Source organism: Rhinatrema bivittatum, chromosome 2, assembly GCF_901001135.1.
Source record: "Rhinatrema bivittatum chromosome 2, aRhiBiv1.1, whole genome shotgun sequence".
In the NCBI taxonomy this organism is placed as follows: Eukaryota; Metazoa; Chordata; class Amphibia; order Gymnophiona; family Rhinatrematidae; genus Rhinatrema; species Rhinatrema bivittatum.
The window spans coordinates 296,305,229-296,324,838 of record NC_042616.1 but is presented as its reverse complement, the minus strand read 5'-3'; the positions used below and the strand labels follow the sequence as shown (position 1 = coordinate 296,324,838).

The following is a 19,610-nucleotide window of genomic DNA, read 5'->3' as shown; positions in this document are numbered from 1 at the left end:
TCGCGGGTCGAAAACCTGACGCTCAATTTTGCTGGCATCCGGTTTCTGAGCCTGTGGCTGTCAGCGGGCTCGAGAACCGACGCCGGCAAAATTGAGCGTCGGCTGTCAAACCTGCTGACAGCCGCTGCTCCGGTCCAAAAGGAGGCGTTAGGGGCGCGCTAGTGTCCCTAGTGCCTTCTTTTGCCTGTTTTTACCGCCGGGCCTCATTTAAATACAGAATCGTGCGCACGGAAGAGCGGGCGTTCACCCGCTCTCCCGTGTTTTTACTGTATCGGCCCGATAGACTGCTTGGGATGAGACTAACTGTAACTCACTAGGAGTTTCAGCTCCAATGTTCTGCTGAGCCCTTGTTATTCTTGGGTTTTGCTAAAAGCTGCTATCAGGCCCCTGTGACCAGAATGCTGTTTGCTGCAGCCAACATGAAGGATAAAGGCCTTTTGGGACAGCAATTAGAATACTGCTTAGTGGCTCTTGGAAGCCTGAGTACTGTTTTTTCAGACACACACACAGAGAAAGGGGGGTGTTTGTACTGGGGTCTTGCACAAGTGTATGACTTCTCAGATTTTACTGCAATGACAGTCATCACCACCTTAAAAATGTGGCCTTGTATATTAGCCTGAGTTGTTTCCAACATTAATCCTTGAATCCCTGTACCTCAGAGGTAGAAGGGGCCCCTTTTTCCACTTCTCAGTTGATCTGTGTGTGTGTGCTTCACTATTATGTGTTGTCCTCAGAGGGCTTATTATGTGATGCTACTAACCCCCAAAGGTTAAGGAACAATATACATTACAGCAATTGCCAAAAGAAGGCCTGGGAACAATGGAGGGTGATGCGACTTACCCAAGGTCATAAGGGACATCAGTAGGGTTTGAATACTGTCATTACTGGGTCACAGCCTGCTGCTTTAACTATTAGGCTACTCCTCCACTCATACGTTAATGCATCTATATTACTGGGCCCAGTGATTAATGTAAAGATATTCCATCAAGGGTAATAGTGACCAAGCCTTGGTATCAGTAAATAGAAAAAAAGATTATATATAATTCATAGTTTATTGCTTTAAAGGCAGAGTATTACTAAAAACTGGATTGCACTATGTATAGATGTTCAGACCAATCTATACTTAACCCATTATGTCAGCTCTCTGGCCACAGACCTGGTTCCTGAAATAATAAGTGTTTTATTGGGTGTGTTGATTGGCTCACAGACTGTACTGAAAGTGTACTCATTACAAGAGCAGTTCCCCTCAGAAGTCTATTCATAGAAGGGGAATCTATCATTATACAGACCACAACCCTGAATGGTCCAACATATATAAAATACAAATATTTTTCAGAAATTGTGTTCTCTATGATTTTTGGGATACATTGCAAAAATAAACATCAAGAAAAACATACATTTAAAAATTTAAAGAAACTCACATCTCCTTGCCTGAAGCTAATCTCTGAAATAGCTGGCTGACCTGAACTAAGATGTTTGACCTTACTATTCATTATACAAAAAAAAAATAAATAAATAAATCAAATTCTGTTGTTGCCTCAGTAGCAGTGACACAAGCTCCCTAAATTACCAGTCAATTTGTGTAAAAAAACACACAGGACAATATTTAGTTTAGTTAGCCATATAACTTGTCCTGGATATTCTGTGAGACAAAACATCCCACTGAATATCTCTTATTAAAGTTATCCATCTATCTAAAGCTGGATAACTTTAAACCTAACTGGCAAATTTTAAATATGTCAAGTTAGGTTGAAGGTTATCTGGTTTTATGTGTCTGCCTATGTGTGTGTGCTGTGCCTGTGTATGGGTGGCTGCACCTGTGTGTGTGTGTGTGTGTGTCTGTATGTGCGTATGCATGTATGAGCCTATGTGCAAGTGCAAGCAAGTATGTGTACATGTGTGAACCTGTGTGCATGTCTGCAAGCTTCTGCATGCTTGGGAAAGTTTGTGTGTGCTTCTGTGCACCTGTGTAAGCGTCTATGCGTTTGCACAAGCTTGTGTGTGCATAATGCTAGCACAAGCTTGTGTGCTTGCATGTGCGAGCTTTGCGTACTTGCACATGCTTGTATGAACTTGCACACGTGCTTGCTTGTGTAAGCTTGTGTGCACCTGTGTGTGTGTGCCTATGCCTGCCTGCCTCTGTGTGTGGAAGTGTGAGAAACAGGGCTTTGCAGACCTACATATAAGCAAACATTACCAACGTTGCTCAGGTTTTCTGATCAAAAACAGCCTGTGTTTGTGTGCACTTGTGTGTATTTGCCTGTGCATGTGGGTGTGGGTGCCTCTGTCTTTGTGGGAGAGCATGTGACTGTGTGTGTGTGTGTTCTGTGTTAGGGATGTGTGCAGACCAAAAGTTTAAGTTCATAAGTCCATAAGTCGAAAGGGGGGGGGGTCATTTGCGGTCAATATGGACATATGGAGAATTCCATAAGTTGAGTCTATGTCCATATGTGCAAATAAAAATTTAAACCCCTCACCCGCCTTAATCCCGCCCCCCCAGACTTACCAAAACTCCCTGGTGGTCCAGCGGGGTCAGGACGCCATTTCTGAACTCCTTTGCAAGGAGCACGTGAGGTCGGCGTCACGTCGGAGTGACGCGGCGTCACGTGATTCCCCTCGGGTTCGCTCCCGGACCCCTCGTTGGGCCCAAAAGGCACTTTTGGCCAGCTTGGGGGGGTCAGGAGGCTCCTCGTTGGACCCCAAGCTGGCTAAAAGTGCCGTTTGGGTCCAACGAGGGGTCCGGGAGCGGAACAGCGATGGACCACGTGACGTTGGCGTCACGTCGGAGTGACGCAGACGTCACGTGATTCCCCGCGCATCCGCTCCCGGACCCTCACGGAACTTTTGGCCAGCTTGGGGAGTTTTGGTAAGTCTTGGGGGGGAGGGGAATTAAGGAGGGTGAGGGGTTTAAATTTTTATTTAGATCAACAATCGCGATTTCCAACGTATTCAACATAGCTATGTTGAATAAGTTGGAAATCCGATCGTTTACGCCTCATCACTTTTTTAAGTTAAAAAAAAAAAAGTTGCGTTTTACATTTAAGTTCAAAACGAATGCACACCCCTATTCTGTGTATGTGTGGGAGCCTGTATGTGTGTGCCTCTGCCTATGTGTATCTCTGCCTTCATGTGTGTGCCTATGCATGGGTGGCTGCACCTGTGTGTGTGCGGGTGTGAGGATGGTATGGGCGGTATGTGTTGCAAAATGTAAATGTAGGTGGCTTGAAAGGTGTCATTCTTTGTCAGCTGCTTCAGGTTTTTTGTCCCCCTTGCTGTCAGCATTCCTCGGTCTCTAACTGCTTCCCATAGATAGTGGTAAGGTTTCTTTGGGAGGATTCATTCTCCGAAAGCAGTGACCAGATGTTTTTCTGGTTTGAACTTGTCTAAGAGATCCCCATTTTCTTCCTGTATGGCTTTCTGTTCTTTCTTTGGAGAGATATGTTGCCTGTGAATGAAGAGGTACAAATCCCTCTGACATAGTACTTGCCACCAGCATTCCGAAGAGGCTGTGCATAAGAATCCCAGTGGCCTTCTAAACCAGAGACTAATGGTTCATATCCCGCTGGGGGTGCTGTGTTTAACCTTATTTTGCACACCGCTTTCAACATATGTTCAAAACGCAGCAGTAGTGCTATAGAAAGTCCAAGTAATATAACTGGTGTAAAATCAATAGGAGAATGAATGAGACAATTAGTTTGTGATGCTGCTGAGTTTGATATTGAAAGTGGGTGGAGTCACGGCTTGACTTGATGTGCAGTACATTTGAATTAAACTGATGATATGCCTTCTGAATTTGGTACCCACAAACGTATAGAAGAAAGGGTTCACACAGCAGTGGAAATAAGCTATGCTGCGGCAGATGTAATATGCATAATCCAAGCTGCTGTTGCAGCTAGTCACCGCGTGGACGTGCTGCCTGGACAGAAGGAGCATGATGATGCTGTGGGGAGTCCAGCAGAGGAAGAACAGCAGGACAATGAAAAATATGAGCTTCACCACCTGCCACTTCTCCTTCAGCTTGCACCTCCTCACCTTTACCACTATTCGGCTGTAGCAGTAGACAACGATGAGGAGGGGGATTAGGAAGAAGAGGATGGAGTGCATGTAATACCGCACTTGCTTCCACCGGTGCCAGCTCTCCTCTGAATACTCGGTTTCTTCACACAGCGTCTCACCGTTGCTGTCTGTACTTGTCCCAGAGAAGACAAAATCCAGGGTGCTGGCCAGGGCGCTAACGCTCCAAACCAGTACGCAGGTCACAGCCGCATATCTAGATCTCCTCGCCTTGGAGGCAGACAAGGCGTGAACTATCACCAGGTACCGATCCAGTGTCATGAGGGTGAGAAACAAGACAGAGCTGTAAAACCCCATGAAGAAAATCCAGCTTTGCATTTTGCACATGAAGTTGCCAAAGAACCACTGGGAGGAATGATAGATTGCCCAGAAGGGAAGTGAAATGGAGAAGAGCAAATCAGAGAGAACCAAGTTTAGGATGAAAATGTTCGTAACTGTTTTCAGTTTTTCATACTTTGCCAGGATGAACAGGATCAAGCTGTTGCCAGTCAGGCTCAGCAAGAAGATCAAATAGTAGGAGGCCGGCACAAAAACAGATCCAAATTTGATAAGGTCATCTTTCTCGCATAAATAAATTAAGGGCCCCCCTGTAGCATTGTCATAGTCTTCCAGGAAGAGAGTTGAGTCCTCAGTGGGGAACGCATCTTCACTCAAGGCTGAGTTTGACATTCCAGTTAAGTTACCTCAGCTACCGCAAACAACCTGGCAAAAGAAAAAATAATGACACAAAGATCAATATTCAAAGAGTTTGTTGGTTAACTTTTGGAATTAGCCGATAAAGTCCAATGTTTGAAATTTTTCCCCCACTCACTCACTAAATTTTGTCTAGACATTTCATTGTCACATAACATGTACCTGCAGAAAAAGAGGCAGCACAGGGGGTGTTGCCCAGCCCAGGTTCACTTTGTTCTGCTAGTGCTGATATTCAGCGCTGCCTGGACAAAGTTACCCACCTAACTCTGGTTGGCCAAATAGCTATTCTAATGTTACCCCATGTAAAGGTGAATTCTAAAAGCCATACGCCCGCCAAAGCCAGGAGATAGGTGCATGTCTCGGGCCGGCGCAGGCTGCGTGGATTTTAAGAAGCACCCGAGTATGCGCGCATCTCCTGGTACATGCACAAATCAAACATTTTAAAAAGGGGCGGAGCATGGGCATGGTCTGGGGAGGTCACTTGAAATGCATGTGTATAAGTATTTCCGCACACAAGCATGTGCCGGGGTCTCCTCCTGCATAACTCTGAAGGGGTTTGAAGGGTCGGGGTAAATAGGGTAAAAGGGAGGCTATCTAGATAGGGGGGGTTAGGAATTCCTAGTCTTTACCTGGACAAACTGGGAACAGACTGGGGAAACTGTTAATTGCGTTGGAAAACGTATCTAATTTAAAAAACCACTTTCGCGGTAGAGCCGGCATTTGCGTGCACAAGCCTGTGTCCGTATAAAATTGCATGCACATGTACACACGTATAGCCGATTTTATATCATACACGCATATACATGCGTATGTTATAAACTGACCGCGTCCATTTGCACGAGCTGGCATACGTGCGTATATGTACGCCTGAAGGGTTGTTTAAAAGTTACTGGCATAATGAAGATTTTAAGAAGTATTGGGCCAGCAACATCAGATCACCTCTCCCTTTCGCCGCCGCCCCTCCCTACTCCAAGCTAAAAAAAAATAATGAGCCAGTGGCAACACGATCCTCTCCATCCTCTACCTAAAAAAAATGTATTACTCCAAATCTCCACCCATCCCCATGGGCGTAGCCTCCATAGTACATAGTGGTGCACAGGCACCTTCAGCTTACAAAAGGAGTGTGTTATGCATCACAAACTAGAAACTGTAGGGATTTGTAGCAGTCTGGCTTGTTCTTTTACCCCAGTAAGTGGGGTATTAATGTTCTAGGGCCTGGTGTAGTATATGCAATGCTGCTTTTTCATAAGATTGCTGTTATTTGAGTCCTGAGAGACAGTGCTGTGATTGTATGGTATGGCAAGGTTCTCGGTGTATTTTTTTTTTTTTTTTGCAGGGGTTTATGTGACTTCACCAAGGGGCTGATGCAATAAAAGTGCATGCTAAGTGTTCAGCACCCATTTTCCTAACGTGTGCTCAGGCACCTCTCCTGGGGGAGCCATGCAATATTTAAATTAGTGGTTGTGCTGCCAAGGAGGCACTAGGGTAGGTTGCATACCCCTAACGCTTCCTTGGCAGCAGGCGCCCAGTCAGCGGGTTGAGAAAACGGCCGATGAATTTATCGGTGTCTGTTTTCCTAATTGGCGCACAGTGACAGGTTTGGAAAATGGACACTCGTTAACTGAGCATCTGTTTCCCTAACCTGACCGCCAGCACTCTTTTTAAAAATCTTTTAAACTTTTCATTTCTCCAACTTAATATCACCACGATATTACATCGGAGGATGTATAGAAAAGCAGTATTGTTTGTCCAAATTTTTGGGCTGCTCAGAAATGAATGCCTGCTCTGGGTAGGCATTACTTTCTGAGCATAAAAATGTGCAGGTCCAGTGCACATTGTTTTTGCATCTGGGGAGCATAGCTAATAGCCTCATCAACATGCATTTGCATGGGATGAGCGCTATTAGTTTCGCTGTGCGTTGGACGTGCGTTGTGGACGCCCTAATCCCCTTACAGCATAAGAGGCTGTGGACGCGCATCCAAAACGCGCATCCAACAGTGGGTAAATCAGTGCGCTCGGCTGAGTGCACTGTATTGCATCAGCCTGCAAATGTTTAGCAGTGGAGGGAGTCCTTTTGCTGAGGTGACTCCAGAATTTGAATATTTTTTTTTTCATGCTGGTTTGTAATGTGCTAACTAGCAAGTGTAATTGTGTGAGTATAGTTTTTTATTTAGTCACATGGCAAAAGCAAATTTTCTGGCGCAGCACCATCTTCAGCAGTCACCCTATTCCCCTGCCCCCAAATCTGAACACTCAATAGTGTCCCTGAATCACCCGATAAGAGGAGGAGAAGATCTTACCTGCTCTCGCTGGTGGGAAGGAGGGCAGATTCGGAGTCAAGTGCTCCCTTCATTTTTCTTATCTTTGACGGGGGAGGGAAGGGAGGGAGGAGGGAACCGATGTTGGTCCTAGGTTAATATTCAAATGCCCGGTGAATAGCAAAGTTATCTGGATAACTTTATCTGGGTAACTTTATCCAAATATATTCAGTGACGCTTTTACTCGGATAAATGCCACCGAATTTCTGGGTAACTTTGTCGCTCAACAGGATTTTGAAAATGGGCCTCCAAATATGTAAGTGTGATATTTCCTGAAGCGTTTCCTTTCTAGATTCAAAACGTTTGTTCAAAGGCCTAACCAGTTGCTCCTTGAGATCAGCTGTCCTTCATCCCCTTTGTACTCCCCACCCTTCTTTCTTTTCCCCTCTTGAAATGAGAGAAGCTGTTGGGAGCCGGTCCTGGGCCCTCCTACGGCAGCAGCAGTAGCAGTCCGAGCACACGGAACCTGAGCCTGCACACAATCAAAATTGGCCCTTAATAATAGCTTCTTGTGCTTTAAGGGAGCTCTGCACACACCATCAGGGTTTTTGCTGTCATCCCCACCCTTGCTATATGTTTGCTTCTGTAGAGTGGGTTGTCAATTTTGTTTTGCTCCCTCCTGCTCCTTTGCCATTACGGTGCCCTTGAGCCTTCCTTCATAACTATCCGGAAACCTTTCCCCCTTATTTTATATTTTCTCTCCTCCTAACCCACTCAGCTCAGTCGCTGCGGCAACAATCCTCAGCTAAGCACCAGGGGCTCCATGCCCATACCTGCAGTCCTGGGCCTGAATTTCAGCTAGTAGGTGTTTGCCATTGTGCAATAACAGGGACTCGCCTCTCTCCAGAGGCTGTAAACTCTGCCTTTGCAAACATACCCAGCCCCCGCGGGCCTACAGGTCCTGCTCCGAGCTACTGGGCTGGTCTGAAGGCTTGCAGTTTTCATAAGAAAGAAAACTCGCTGAATTATCAACAGAAATTCTCTTCTTTCACTTTTATGTGCGTTTGATCATTATATTAGATTGGATTAGATCAGACAAATAGATACTGCTAGTAGGTCATTCATATATCAACATCTGCCATTCATGTAAATCACCTTACATAAGCAATAATTCTGTTTTACCTTCCTCAACAATCAGGCAGAAATCAGCCATAACCAGTGGAGGATGTCATCGGACAGTGCCGACACAGACCCAGCTACCAGAGCTCAGATGAAGTCTTTCTGAGCACGTGCAAGAGCTCCTGTGTGCAATCACTTCATTGTGAGCCCGTCAGTCTTTCTTCATCCAAGCGACTGCACAGACATGTTTTTGACTTTCTGTGGTTTTGCCTCAGGCTGCAAGTTTGAAGACCTCTTCTTTCACTGCTGAATCCCCTCAATAGAAAATTTAGGGGTAAATATTCAGCTGCTAAGCAGCTAGTTAAGTTAGCTGGATACCCATATCCGGTTAATTTAACTGGGGTATTTAGTGGTGCAGCCACACTACTGAATATACCCGAATAAGTCACAGTTAGCTGAATATGTCAGTGAGTTTAAAGTCTATGGCTTTGAGTTACTGCCTATCCACCACGAACACCCACTCTGTCTGCTATTGCTGCTTGGGCCTGGAGCATAATGAACAGGTGTCTTTGTGGGCACAGCGATACTGCACCTGGAAGATGGAAGTCCTGAGGAAGATGCCCTCAAGTAAGACCCTTGAATCTTTGGTGTGCGGGCAGGCAGCACAGCTGCTCCCCACCTGTATGAGCAAAGGCTCTTCAGACTCCTGACGACAGAGGAATCATCATTTGCACCAGGACTCAGCATTCATGTACTTCTGAAAATCTGCTGGGAAGGCTCCCTGCTATGACCCTGGCCTCCAGATCCATCACAGCTCAGGGCTTGAGTGTGGCGCAAAAGCAAACAACTCTGGAAGAGGCACCAGGAAGAGTGATAAGCAGCATGAGGGATCCCTTATGCTCTTGGTGTGGAGCTTTGATGGGGTGGACCTATCCTTGTTGCTGAGAAGACCAACCTCAGTGCAGGTCACTTCATCTTAGTCGTTCTACATTCTTAGTCTTCATCTTAGTCTTCATCTTAGTCTTAACGTTCTTAGTCTTAACGTTCTTAGTCTTCATCTTAGTCGTTCTACAATTCCTCCCCTTTCATATCCAAGTTATTTTTCCATGTTTTTTGTAACTTTCTCACATCCAAAATATTGTTATAATATTTGTTAAGTTTCATACTATATTTGTTGTTGTATTGGGAAATGTTCTTTACTTTGTTACTCTCTGTCTTTACTCACATTGTTAATTGTAAACCGGGTTGATGTGATTCCGATCATGAAACTCGGTATAATAAAAATAATAAATAAATAAATAAAATAAATAAATAATCTTTCTTGGAAAAGAAGAGCCCCATGGCACTGAGAATCTTGTTTTATCTGGATGCATCATCCAGGGTGCCGTCTGTCAGCACAAAACATGATAGCACACTTCAGAACATAGTCAGTCCCATCAGCACGGAGCATCAGGGTGCTATTAGCATTGTTGAAACAGAGTGCTTCAGCGCAGGGGAAGAGGTACCCATCCACCTTGGAAGGTAGAGTCTTGGTCCAAAAAGTATCCTTACCAGCACCAAAGATGAGGCTGGGCATCAGTCAGTGAGATGCATCAGAAACAGGATCATCTGAGGTCACAGTGACTGTACCCCAAGCTCATATTTGGTGCCACCCACTACCGTAGCACCATGAGGATGAGTCCATATGGGAGTCAGAAGAGAATGTGTCTCCACCCAATGTTAAGTTTTGTAGCTTTCATGGACCCTTGGCCCGAGGTGGGAGTTGACTCTCCCTGAGGGGTTGAGCTCCACAGGGCCCCACCATCAGGAGGCAAGGTGGAATGGTAACACAGGCAAGTGAACCACGGCCGTGGTCCAGGAGAAAGCAGGCGTAGATGAGTTGTCTGCATCACAGTCACGTGATTACAGACACCTGCACTGAGGCAATACTGCGGGGTGCCCCGAGGAGCGGGGTTTGAGAGAACAGTCCAAAGTATTGCAATGCAGGGCAGGTCAGGAGACAGGATAGACCAGAGGATGGATCTCCAAGGCAGAGATGCACAGAGCAGGCCCGAGGAGCGGGGAGACAGGCTCTCTGGTGTAGTAAGGCTGAGGCTGCCCTGAGGAGTGGGGAAGTGTAGAGACTGGATCTCTGGAGAAGTAGCACTGAGATTACCCCGAGGATCGGGGAAACTTAGAAACAGAATCTCTGGAGTAGTAGCACTGAGACCACCCCGAGGAACGGAGAGGTGGAGAGAGTGAATGTCCGGTGTGATAACACTGAGAATGCCCTGAGGAATGGGGGAGCATAGAGACAGGAACTCCGGTGTGGTAACGCTGAGGCTACCCCGAGGAGCGGGGAAGCGTAGAGCCAAGGTCTCTGGCGAAGTTGTGCTGAGGCTACCCTGAGGAGCGGGGCAGCACAGGACAAGTCCCTGAAAGGAAGTGCAGAGCAGGCCCCCGAGGAGAGGGTACCCAGAGCCAGAGTCCAAGGTTGAAGAGCAGGGATCCAAGGCAGGAACTGCAGGTCCGGAGGACGGAACAAGCACCACTGGAGCTCAGGGACCTCATTGCCAAGTCGGTTAGCATAGGCCAAAGGAGGTCCTTAAATATCTCAGACTTGTGATGTCATCAGCCGGGGACGTCCCTGGAGTTCCTGCCATAGGGCCTTTAAGGAAAGGCCAGGTGGCATGCACACATGCCTGGGAAGGCCCAGAGTTGGAGTGTAGGTCAGCAGCATCCCAGCCGCCACATGGAGTCCCAAAAGCCACGAAGAACGCGGCAGTAGCAGCAAGCCACAGCCGCGAGCTTACCAGGAGTGGAGAGCAGGGCATGACAAGACGTGAGTTGGGTCGGCTGCAGCCGATGGTCATAACACCCACAGCCAGTGGGAGCCCAGCTATCAAAAATGGTGAAGAATTTCTTTGCATCTTTGTCTAGAAAACCAGAGAGGGAACTTGGAGCCTCTTCTGTCTAGGATGGAGTAAATTTTCTCACATAGTGGGGCTCAAAAGAGGTTTCAAGAGGTCCATAGCTTTCCTCATGGATTGCCAGCAGTGGGAGTCAATCCATTTCCTGGCTTGGCCAGTAGGCCTTCCCCAAGTTGGAAAGGGAAGACATGACATCAGCTCCTTCAGAGTTCCTACTGGTTCTGTCTCCTTGGCTGAGTGTCTCACTGTAGTTTGGAGATGAGGGCTCTACAGGGATTCCTTCAGATCCTCTGCTGTACTTGCCACAGCATATATCTTCTCTGGAAGATCTGAATTATTTTTGCTTTCTGGACAAGCTGGCAAAGATGTTGCCTATCAGGCTAAGAAAAGAGCAGGACCTGAGAATGGATGTTTTCAGTTGGATACAATTTCTACAGCCCCCTGCAGAATCTATATCCATACCAGTTCACAGCTTCCTGAAAGAACTTCAAATGAAGATGTGGTAGACTCCTATGTCATGCCTTCTGGTAGCCCACAAAATTGACTTGAAGAACAGAGTTCAGTCTGCTTCAGGGTATGAGTAATCCAGTTGCCAGACTGTTCAATAGTGGTGAGTAAGCAATGAAATGGGCAAAATACCTACAAGAATATTCCAATGTATCTCCCAAGAAGAATCCAAAGATGTTGGATGCCTTTGGGAAGAAGATGTTCCAGGGATCTATGGTTAGTGCATGTATCGCAGTTCACCAGCTGTTTATGATGCAGTTGCAGTATTTTCATGAGTGCATGCTAAAGCTCAGATTTTTAGATGTGGAAGACCCTAAACAGGCAGAGTTCCAACTTGCCATGGAGGATGAGGAGGAGTGTGGTAAGCACTTCATTTAATCCATGTATGAGGCCTTCAATACTGCATCCAAAGCATTGGCAGTATCTATTAGAGCCAGGGGGCTCATTTGGCTATTGCAAGTAGGATCCATGTGGATGTTCACGACTGCCTGGAAGATGTTCCCTGTATTGGAAAGAACTTATTCGTGTCTAAGTACAAGAGATGGTGGCTCTTATCTAGGAACATGAATTCACTTTGCAGTCAATATTGACAGCAGCTGGAGACTAGCCTGGTCCAGACATCTATTGCAGCAGCTGCTTTGCAGAAGCCAGCAGAGTAGGGGTGCTGAAAGCTCAACAATAACTGCAGTCAAAGCCTGTGGCGAGTTTATAATATTCCTGAGACTCATCTCCCCTCCTCCCCTGGTAGGAGGAAGGGTCAGATTAGTTTTCAGTTCTGACTCCTCCCAATCAGCTCAGTTTTAGCTGGAAGTAACTTCCCTGTTACAACAGAAGGCCATGAATTTGTCCCTCATCTGGAGCATTCTTAATCCCCAAGAAGTCAGGAGAGCTATGCCCATCTTGTATTTATAGAACATGAACAGATTGTTAGTCTAGGAGACGTTCAAAGTGAATTCACTCCAAATTATTCTTCCAATCATTCAGGCAAAAGACTGGATGTGCAAGATGCATATATGCACATTCCCATTCACCTCACCTCTCTGAGATTCCTCAGGTTTGAGGTGGAATGAGTGCATTACCACTATAAAGTGTTCCTGGGTGGCCTCTCATGATTCTTAGGGTGTTCATACAGTGTTTGGCTGTATAGCTTAGGAAGCAGAGAGTCTGCATGTTCTCATGTCTGGAAAACAGGTTGGTGGCATGTTTGTCTCCATCAGGCATTCTTAAGTCCCTCTGCATCACAATCCAGCTTCTCTAGCTCCTGGGCTTCCTGGTCAATCTCTTCAAGTCAAACTTGATCCCATCCTAGAAGATCCAGGTCACAGGAAACTGTTTAGGCTTGCTTCAGCAGAAAGCATTTTTAACTGCCGAAAGAAGCAGAGTATTGGTAGGCATGCAAGGTCCCTTCTACAGAAGAAACAGACAATAGCAAGGTCAGTCATTGTCCTCATAGGTCACAACACCGAGGAGATGCATGTGGTCCCTTTGATTCGTCTGCATATGTATAGTCTTCAGTGTGCTCTCCAAGTCTAGTGGGATCAACTACTCCAGCTGTTGTCATACTTGATATCAGTAACTCCCAAGCCATAAGCATCTCTGCAGTGGTGGATAAGCCCAGAGGCTCTGGCACAAGGTCTCATGCTGTGCATCTCAGCACATCAAGTGACCCTGTCTACTGATGCCTACACCAGAGGGTGGGGACGCACACTAGTGACACATTAATCCAAGGAATGTGGTGTCAAGTAGAAAGTCAACTATAAATCAACCTTCTAGAGCTATGAGCCATCTGTCATGTGAAGGAGTTGGGAGCAGAACAGCATTGTTGGCAATGTTTCCCAGACTCCACCAACCAATGACGAGGAAGAGGAGCTGGAGCCAGTGCAGTGGGACTAGAGGGGTTCCGTAAAACCTGCCATCTAAAGGAAAGTAAAGGAGGCAGAGCTGGGCTTGAGCAGCAGTTTTAGCAGAGTCACCCAAGCCCTGCCAGCCAAAAAAAGGCAAGTATAGCTGGCGGCTTGCTCAGCGGAGCTTGCAGGGTTTCCAAGGCCATGCCAGCTGAAGACAAATGCTTCCCCCCGTTTTCTGAAGTAGCCACAGGAGGCCATAGATAATCACTGCCCGGACTACTATACCTTTCAGTACAGCCAAACCTTCCACTTCCATCAGACCAGAATTACAGAGAGCACTGGCACACTGAAGGGGTGAGTACAGGAGTAGATTGAGAGGGCTGGGTGAGAAGATAGGAGTGATGGGGGGGGGGTGCAAAAGGAGAGAGAAGGGGCTACCCTGAGATGGGGAGAGTGTGGGAGGAGAGAGAGTTAGGGAGATAGGCATCAGGTAGAGATGAGAGAGGGAGTGAGTGGCAGGAAAAGGGGGAGTGAAGGGAGAAAGAGGAAGAGGTCAAGTGAGTGGGGGAGGGGGTGTGAGTGTGAAGAATGAGTGAAGGGGAGAGTGAGTGATCAGAAGGGAGAGGAGATAGGGAGTGAGGGAGAACATGAGAGGGGGAGAAAAGAGGAGTGAAGGATGAACAGGAGAGGTGGAGTGAGTAAGTGGGAAACAGGGTGGAGAGCGAATGAGTGGGAGAAGGAGGATGGAAGAAGAATAAAGGGGTGAGCAGGGGGAGGGGTATTTCAACATGTCAATTGGAATTCCATAGCAGTGACAGTAGGAGGGCACAAATCTCCACACTGAAAAACCACACTGAGAGCCCTCCAGTATAGTAAAGAGTCATTCCATAAGGCTGGGAAGGGGATCAAGGGGATCTAGTCATTAGGTGAGTTTATTTTAAGTGGGTACAGTGTTTGATGTTTCCAGGGTGTGTCTGGCTGGTGCCAAGAGGGGTTATTAATGTGCCAGGGATTTATTGATGCCACAGGAGTCCTTATGATATGGTGGCAGGGGTTTTCTGATCTTAATGAAGGGATTGGGAATTAAAATCACTTTGTGCTGTTTATCTGGCGGATTTCTCAAGGCAGTAATGAATGCTCAAAATTTAACAACTGGTCTGAAGCAGGTGCTATGGTTTAGGCTTTACTGGGCCTACAGTAAATAGCAGGTGAGCCTACTGAAGTCTCATTTGCATATGATGCTCCCTCTTTTATATGTGGGTACCTGCTAACATTCTGGGGGGGGGGGGGGGTTAGTGTATATGGGAAGGCCTTACTGTACAGCATGGTATTGTTAGAGTGCACAAAAAATCCTTACTGTGCACACTAAGCTTCATTGCATAACCTCCATGGTGGCATGAACACAAAAGGGTTAAATTAGCACACATTTCAAACTTGTGGGCAGCAGCGCCAATGGTCAAAGCTTCAACTCTTGATGATTGGCAGGTATTGCTCACATTTCAAATTTGTGCTAATTCAACCCCTTTGTATGTAAGAAGCTTTATATACATTTCCTTAAACCATACCCCATGGCCTCTGTGACAGTCATCAGTACAGAAAAAAAAACCCAAAACAAAAGACAGCAGCAGTTTTTGAGCAACTATTAAATAAACCAAGATGCACTACATTAATTGTTTGATTTTAGAATTTTAAGGAGGGCTTTGGACTTTGAATGGTGTGATGCGACATGCCATGGAAGTCAGCTGCTTCACAGTGGTGGTCAATGATATCGCAAAAGCAATTTGAGTTACACTTAACCCATTGTCTGCAACCTGAACCATAGGGAGCAAGCCATAAGGGCTTGGAGGAGGAAGGTGAAGAGGGACCATGACAGACCGGCAAATACCTCAAAAGGTATTAATAATACACGCACGAGGCAATCATTTTCTGGTGGTAAGGAAATCCTAGAACAAAGAGTTAACATGAAACGTGAGGCGGGTGGACTCTGCAACAAGCTAAGGAAGCAATTCTTCTGAGAAAGGAAGGCGTGGAGTAGATTGACTCTCGTGCTCTTCGTTTGTCATCAGGTTCTATATTTCTGTGCTTCTCTATAAATGTCCCCAAGGCAGTGGAAATCTTTTCAAAGTACACTGTGGCCATGACAGTCCCATTTACAAAGGTCATGGCACACGCAACAGAATTGGGCAACTTTTCAAACTGCCCTCAGTCTGAGAGTAGGTTTATGCTTCTTCTTTCCCTCTGAGAACTGATGTACAGTCCATCGTACTTTCCCTTTGAAAATTACCCCAGGAATAAGCATCCACAGAGATTTGGACTTGCTTTTTCTGTGGGCGCTCTCTCCTTGAAAATAACATGCCTACATTTAAAGATGTAACACAGGTGCAGTTATTTTCATTCCCTGACCTAGAGACTCCCCTGGACCTGTCTACTTTAAATGTGGCTAAAAAGTACATGCTCTGTTGCACAGTGCATGTACTTTTAGCCAGGGGACAGGTTTGGCAGGTTCCAGGTAGTCAATTTGCCTGGGTAAACTGGCATTTACCCAAGTAAATAGCTTTTCTGCATTGCACTCTCTGTGACCTTTCCTGCTGAATGAGACCGAGATTACAAAGTTCCCTCATTGGCTCTGACTACATCACCTGGAGCCAATGCCTGCCTTCACCAATACATACATGCATACATATATATATATATACACATACACACACACATATATGTATACCTTGTATTGTCTTTCTGTCTCCCAATATTTTATAAATGTTCACATTTGTTATGTGACTCTGTTATGTGCTCAGAACTGGAGATAGGGCTATAAATATTTTAAATAAATAAATCACATGCTTACAATTGTCTTTTTTTTTTTTTTCAATTTTACTAAACCTTTTCACATACACAATTAACACTCTCTTTTTCCTGAATAAAATACAGGCTTATGGTAACAGATCCCAGCAGCAGCTAGCACCGCTTTACAGCTACTGTAAGTTATGGCATCACAGTGAAATCACATGCTTTTCACTGGTCTCTGCTTCCCATTTCATACTTCTCTAATGTTTGCCAGCAGACCCAGGTAAATGTTTGCAGGTGGATCCAGTCCCTGGTTTCTCTCTGCCCTGCTTCCTGGAACATGTACTCTCTCTCTCGTAGAAGAAGATTCAGCATTCAGTGGAATAAAAGTTGAAGGAAAACCAGACTGCAATGAGCTTCATCTCCTTCCAAAAGTAATGACCTCAGCCATCTCCCATCCCTTACCCAGTGCAGCCAAATCACTTACTCAGCTTTATTGAATTTGCCCTCTTAGATTATATTTTCTCATCAAAGAAAGCACTTTAGTACCAATTTCTCATGTTATTCTTCACAGTAATACCATGGGTTCATTACAAGCTCGCCGTGGTGTTCCGAGATAGTGTTGCACACCGTGATGTGACAGAACCACATTCAAAGACTGTCAGTCTCAACCCCTTTGTGAATTCATAGAGGAAAACCGTTACGGCAGGTTGCACCACCGGCATTTTCATGTAACAAAATGGTACATTGACATCCATTAGCTAAAGACAGTGCTATTCTACATTTACAGTCCATGGATTCCTTGTCTTACCTTAGTCTAGCAGCAGGAATTTTGTCACCAAGCTGGTGGTAGTATGAAACTGAATATTTTAAAGAGGTTTGCCACAATTACACATCTTTCCTTTTCAGTTTTGTTTTCCCTCTGAGGTCTTCTTTTTCACTTCTCCATTTGGTTTTCTCAGCAAAGAAATGAACAAGCCAGACGAACCAGGGTACAGAGAAACAAATGTCAGTCAAGTGCTTGTATTATACTTCCAGTGTCTTCAAGCACTCCCTTATCTCTATGTGTCTCTGTGACGCCACTGAATCCAGAGAAATCGATGGTAGAGACCCCCGCAGCCAGGAGCAGGATGGCATGGACTGTCAAAGCACCCAGCAAGGGGCTGGCACAGAGGTCACATTCTAAAGAACAAAACTTCAGAATCCTCTTGGGAGACAGGACAAAATTGTGCTAGCTAAAGATCTTACTTTCTACTGGGCATTTGCCTATGAAAAGAACAAGTAGGATTGCAAATGAGTTCATTGGAAGCTTCAGAAAAACATGACATATCGGAAATTTTGCTGTTTTGTCTGTGCCTGTCTGTACTCATGACGCATTCAGTCATTGGCCAACCCACCAACTGAGAAGCAGAACAAAAGGCAGAGTGGAGCAATGCCTGGGGAAAACCCATTTATTCTCAACAATGAGCGCACGCAGGCAAAAACTAGAAACTTTGCAGATACAATTCAGAGCTCAAACACAGCCACGCATAAATAACCAGAAGGGATATTTTTCAGAGCAGATATATATTTAGGGGCAGATTTTCAAAGTGGTACGCGCATAAGATATGCACGTACCCCCCGAAAACCTGCCCCAAGCTCTTCCTGCGCACGCCGAGCCTATGTTGCATAGGCTGCCGGTGCGTGCAAAGCCCCGGGACGCGCTTAAGTCCTGGGGCTTTGCTTGGGGGGCATGTCGGGGGCGTAGTGCCAGCCCGGGGGTGTTCTGGGGGCGTGGCCGAGGCCTCCAAAACTGCTCTCAGCACAGGGAATGGCGTGCTGGCAGCCGGCCCGGGCAGACGTAACTTTTAAAATAAAAGTAGGGGGGCGATTTATTTAGGGCTGGGTGGTGCGTTAGGTAGGGGAAGGGAGGGGAAGGGAGGGAAAGGTGGGAGGGAACCAAAAAAATTCCCTCCGAGGCTGCTCCGACCGGAACATGGCTCGCTGGCACGCCCAAGTTACGCCTGCCTCGGGCAGGCGTAACTTCTGAAATAAAGGTGTGGGGAGCAATTAGATAGGGCTGGGAGGTGGGTTAGTTAGGGGAAGGAAAGGGAAGGTGGGGGGTGCCGGAAAGAAAGTTCCCTCCGAGGCCGGTCCGATTTCGGAGCGGCCTCGGAGGGAAAGGAGGCAGGCTGCGTGGCTCGGCACGCGCAGGCTGCCGATATTGCACAGCCTTGCGCATGCCGACCCCGGATTTTTGTTTGCGCCAGTTGCGTAAACAAATGTACGTGCGCGTGTACATTTTTAAAATCTGCCCCAGTGAATTCTCTGAATAACAAACAAGCTAGAAGCCAAAACCAGTGTTTGTCAGGGTTTTGTTTTTTTTTTAATTAAGGTTTGCTATAAAGGTGTTTGCTATAAGGCAAGTCCACAGAAATTTTGGGGACAATTTTCAAAATTGCATGGTAAAGTGAAAAGTCTGCAGGTACTATTACCCACAGATTTTGCACCAGTTCTCAAAGAGAAAGTGTGAGCATGTTTTTCCTTTGAAAATTGCCAAATGAAAAAAGTAACCGCAGATATATGCATCCACTTTTTCTGGTAAAAAAACAATACATGTAACCTCATCTTTGGGTGATTGTTAACCACTTATGGGGCCATAAAAGTATTTGTTATCTCTTCAGGGCTGGAACTGTAGGAAATATACCAATTCTTGCTAACAAGGACAAGCAGCCAAAATGGACTCTCTGACGTCAGTAAAAAGGGCCAAGGCCTATTCTGCTATGGGTAGCCAAATGCAGAGACTGCATTTCTGTGTATGGGACTGGTATGGACAGATTTATGCCCCCCCCCCCTCCCTCCAGCTGAGATGGAGCCAAAAGAGGTCAAGAGAAACATTGCACACATGGTGCTGTGTGTGAATTTGTACCAGAAAAAACATTTGGGGCCTCTTTTATGGCAGTAAGACCAATCTGAGAGCCAGATTTTTCAGTTGTCCTGTCAAACCTGAACATCTGTCATTCATCAGAACTGATCACGAAGAAGGCAGATGAGGTCAGACGTAGCCGAGTTCAGGCTTGGAGAATATCACAAGGCAAAGTCAGGCAAAGCAAAGTCAAATCCGTGAAGTCAATCCGAAGCAAGGAACAGGGTAGGAACGATGAGACAGGAACCAGGAACAATGAGGAATCAGGAACACAAGGCTGAGATGAATCTCTGGAAGCAATGAGCACTCGATCAACAGGGAACCAAGGAGACCTGTTGCAAAGGCAACACTTAGGAGCGCTGCCCAAGCTTAAGTACGCTGAGAGTGATGATGTCAGGATCTGGATCCGCGGCCAAGTTCCCACCGCGGGCCCTTTAAAAGCATCAGAGTTGCGCGTGCGCCTAGGAGGGGGTGCAGCACCATCGGCGGCGTCTCTCCGCTGAGCAAGCGGAGA

General features: G+C 46.2%; 1 protein-coding gene across 1 annotated transcript; it reads right to left on the bottom strand.

The window, feature by feature from the left end:
- Positions 1 to 3,068: 3,068 nt before the first annotated feature.
- LOC115086115 (C-C chemokine receptor type 4-like) lies at positions 3,069 to 17,459 on the bottom strand. Its single transcript, XM_029592636.1, has 2 exons — positions 17,003 to 17,459; positions 3,069 to 4,776 (listed from the first exon to the last, which is right to left on the bottom strand). Exon 2 carries the CDS (start codon positions 4,741 to 4,743, stop codon positions 3,691 to 3,693), a length of 1,053 nt encoding a protein of 350 aa, XP_029448496.1. The 5' UTR covers positions 4,744 to 4,776; positions 17,003 to 17,459; the 3' UTR covers positions 3,069 to 3,690.
- Between the last annotated feature and the right edge of the window lie 2,151 nt (positions 17,460 to 19,610).

Excerpts from the sequence above, each read along its gene's own strand:
- LOC115086115 (XM_029592636.1), bottom strand. The coding sequence starts at position 4,743 with ATGTCAAACTCAGCCTTGAGTGAAGATGCGTTCCCCACTGAGGACTCA.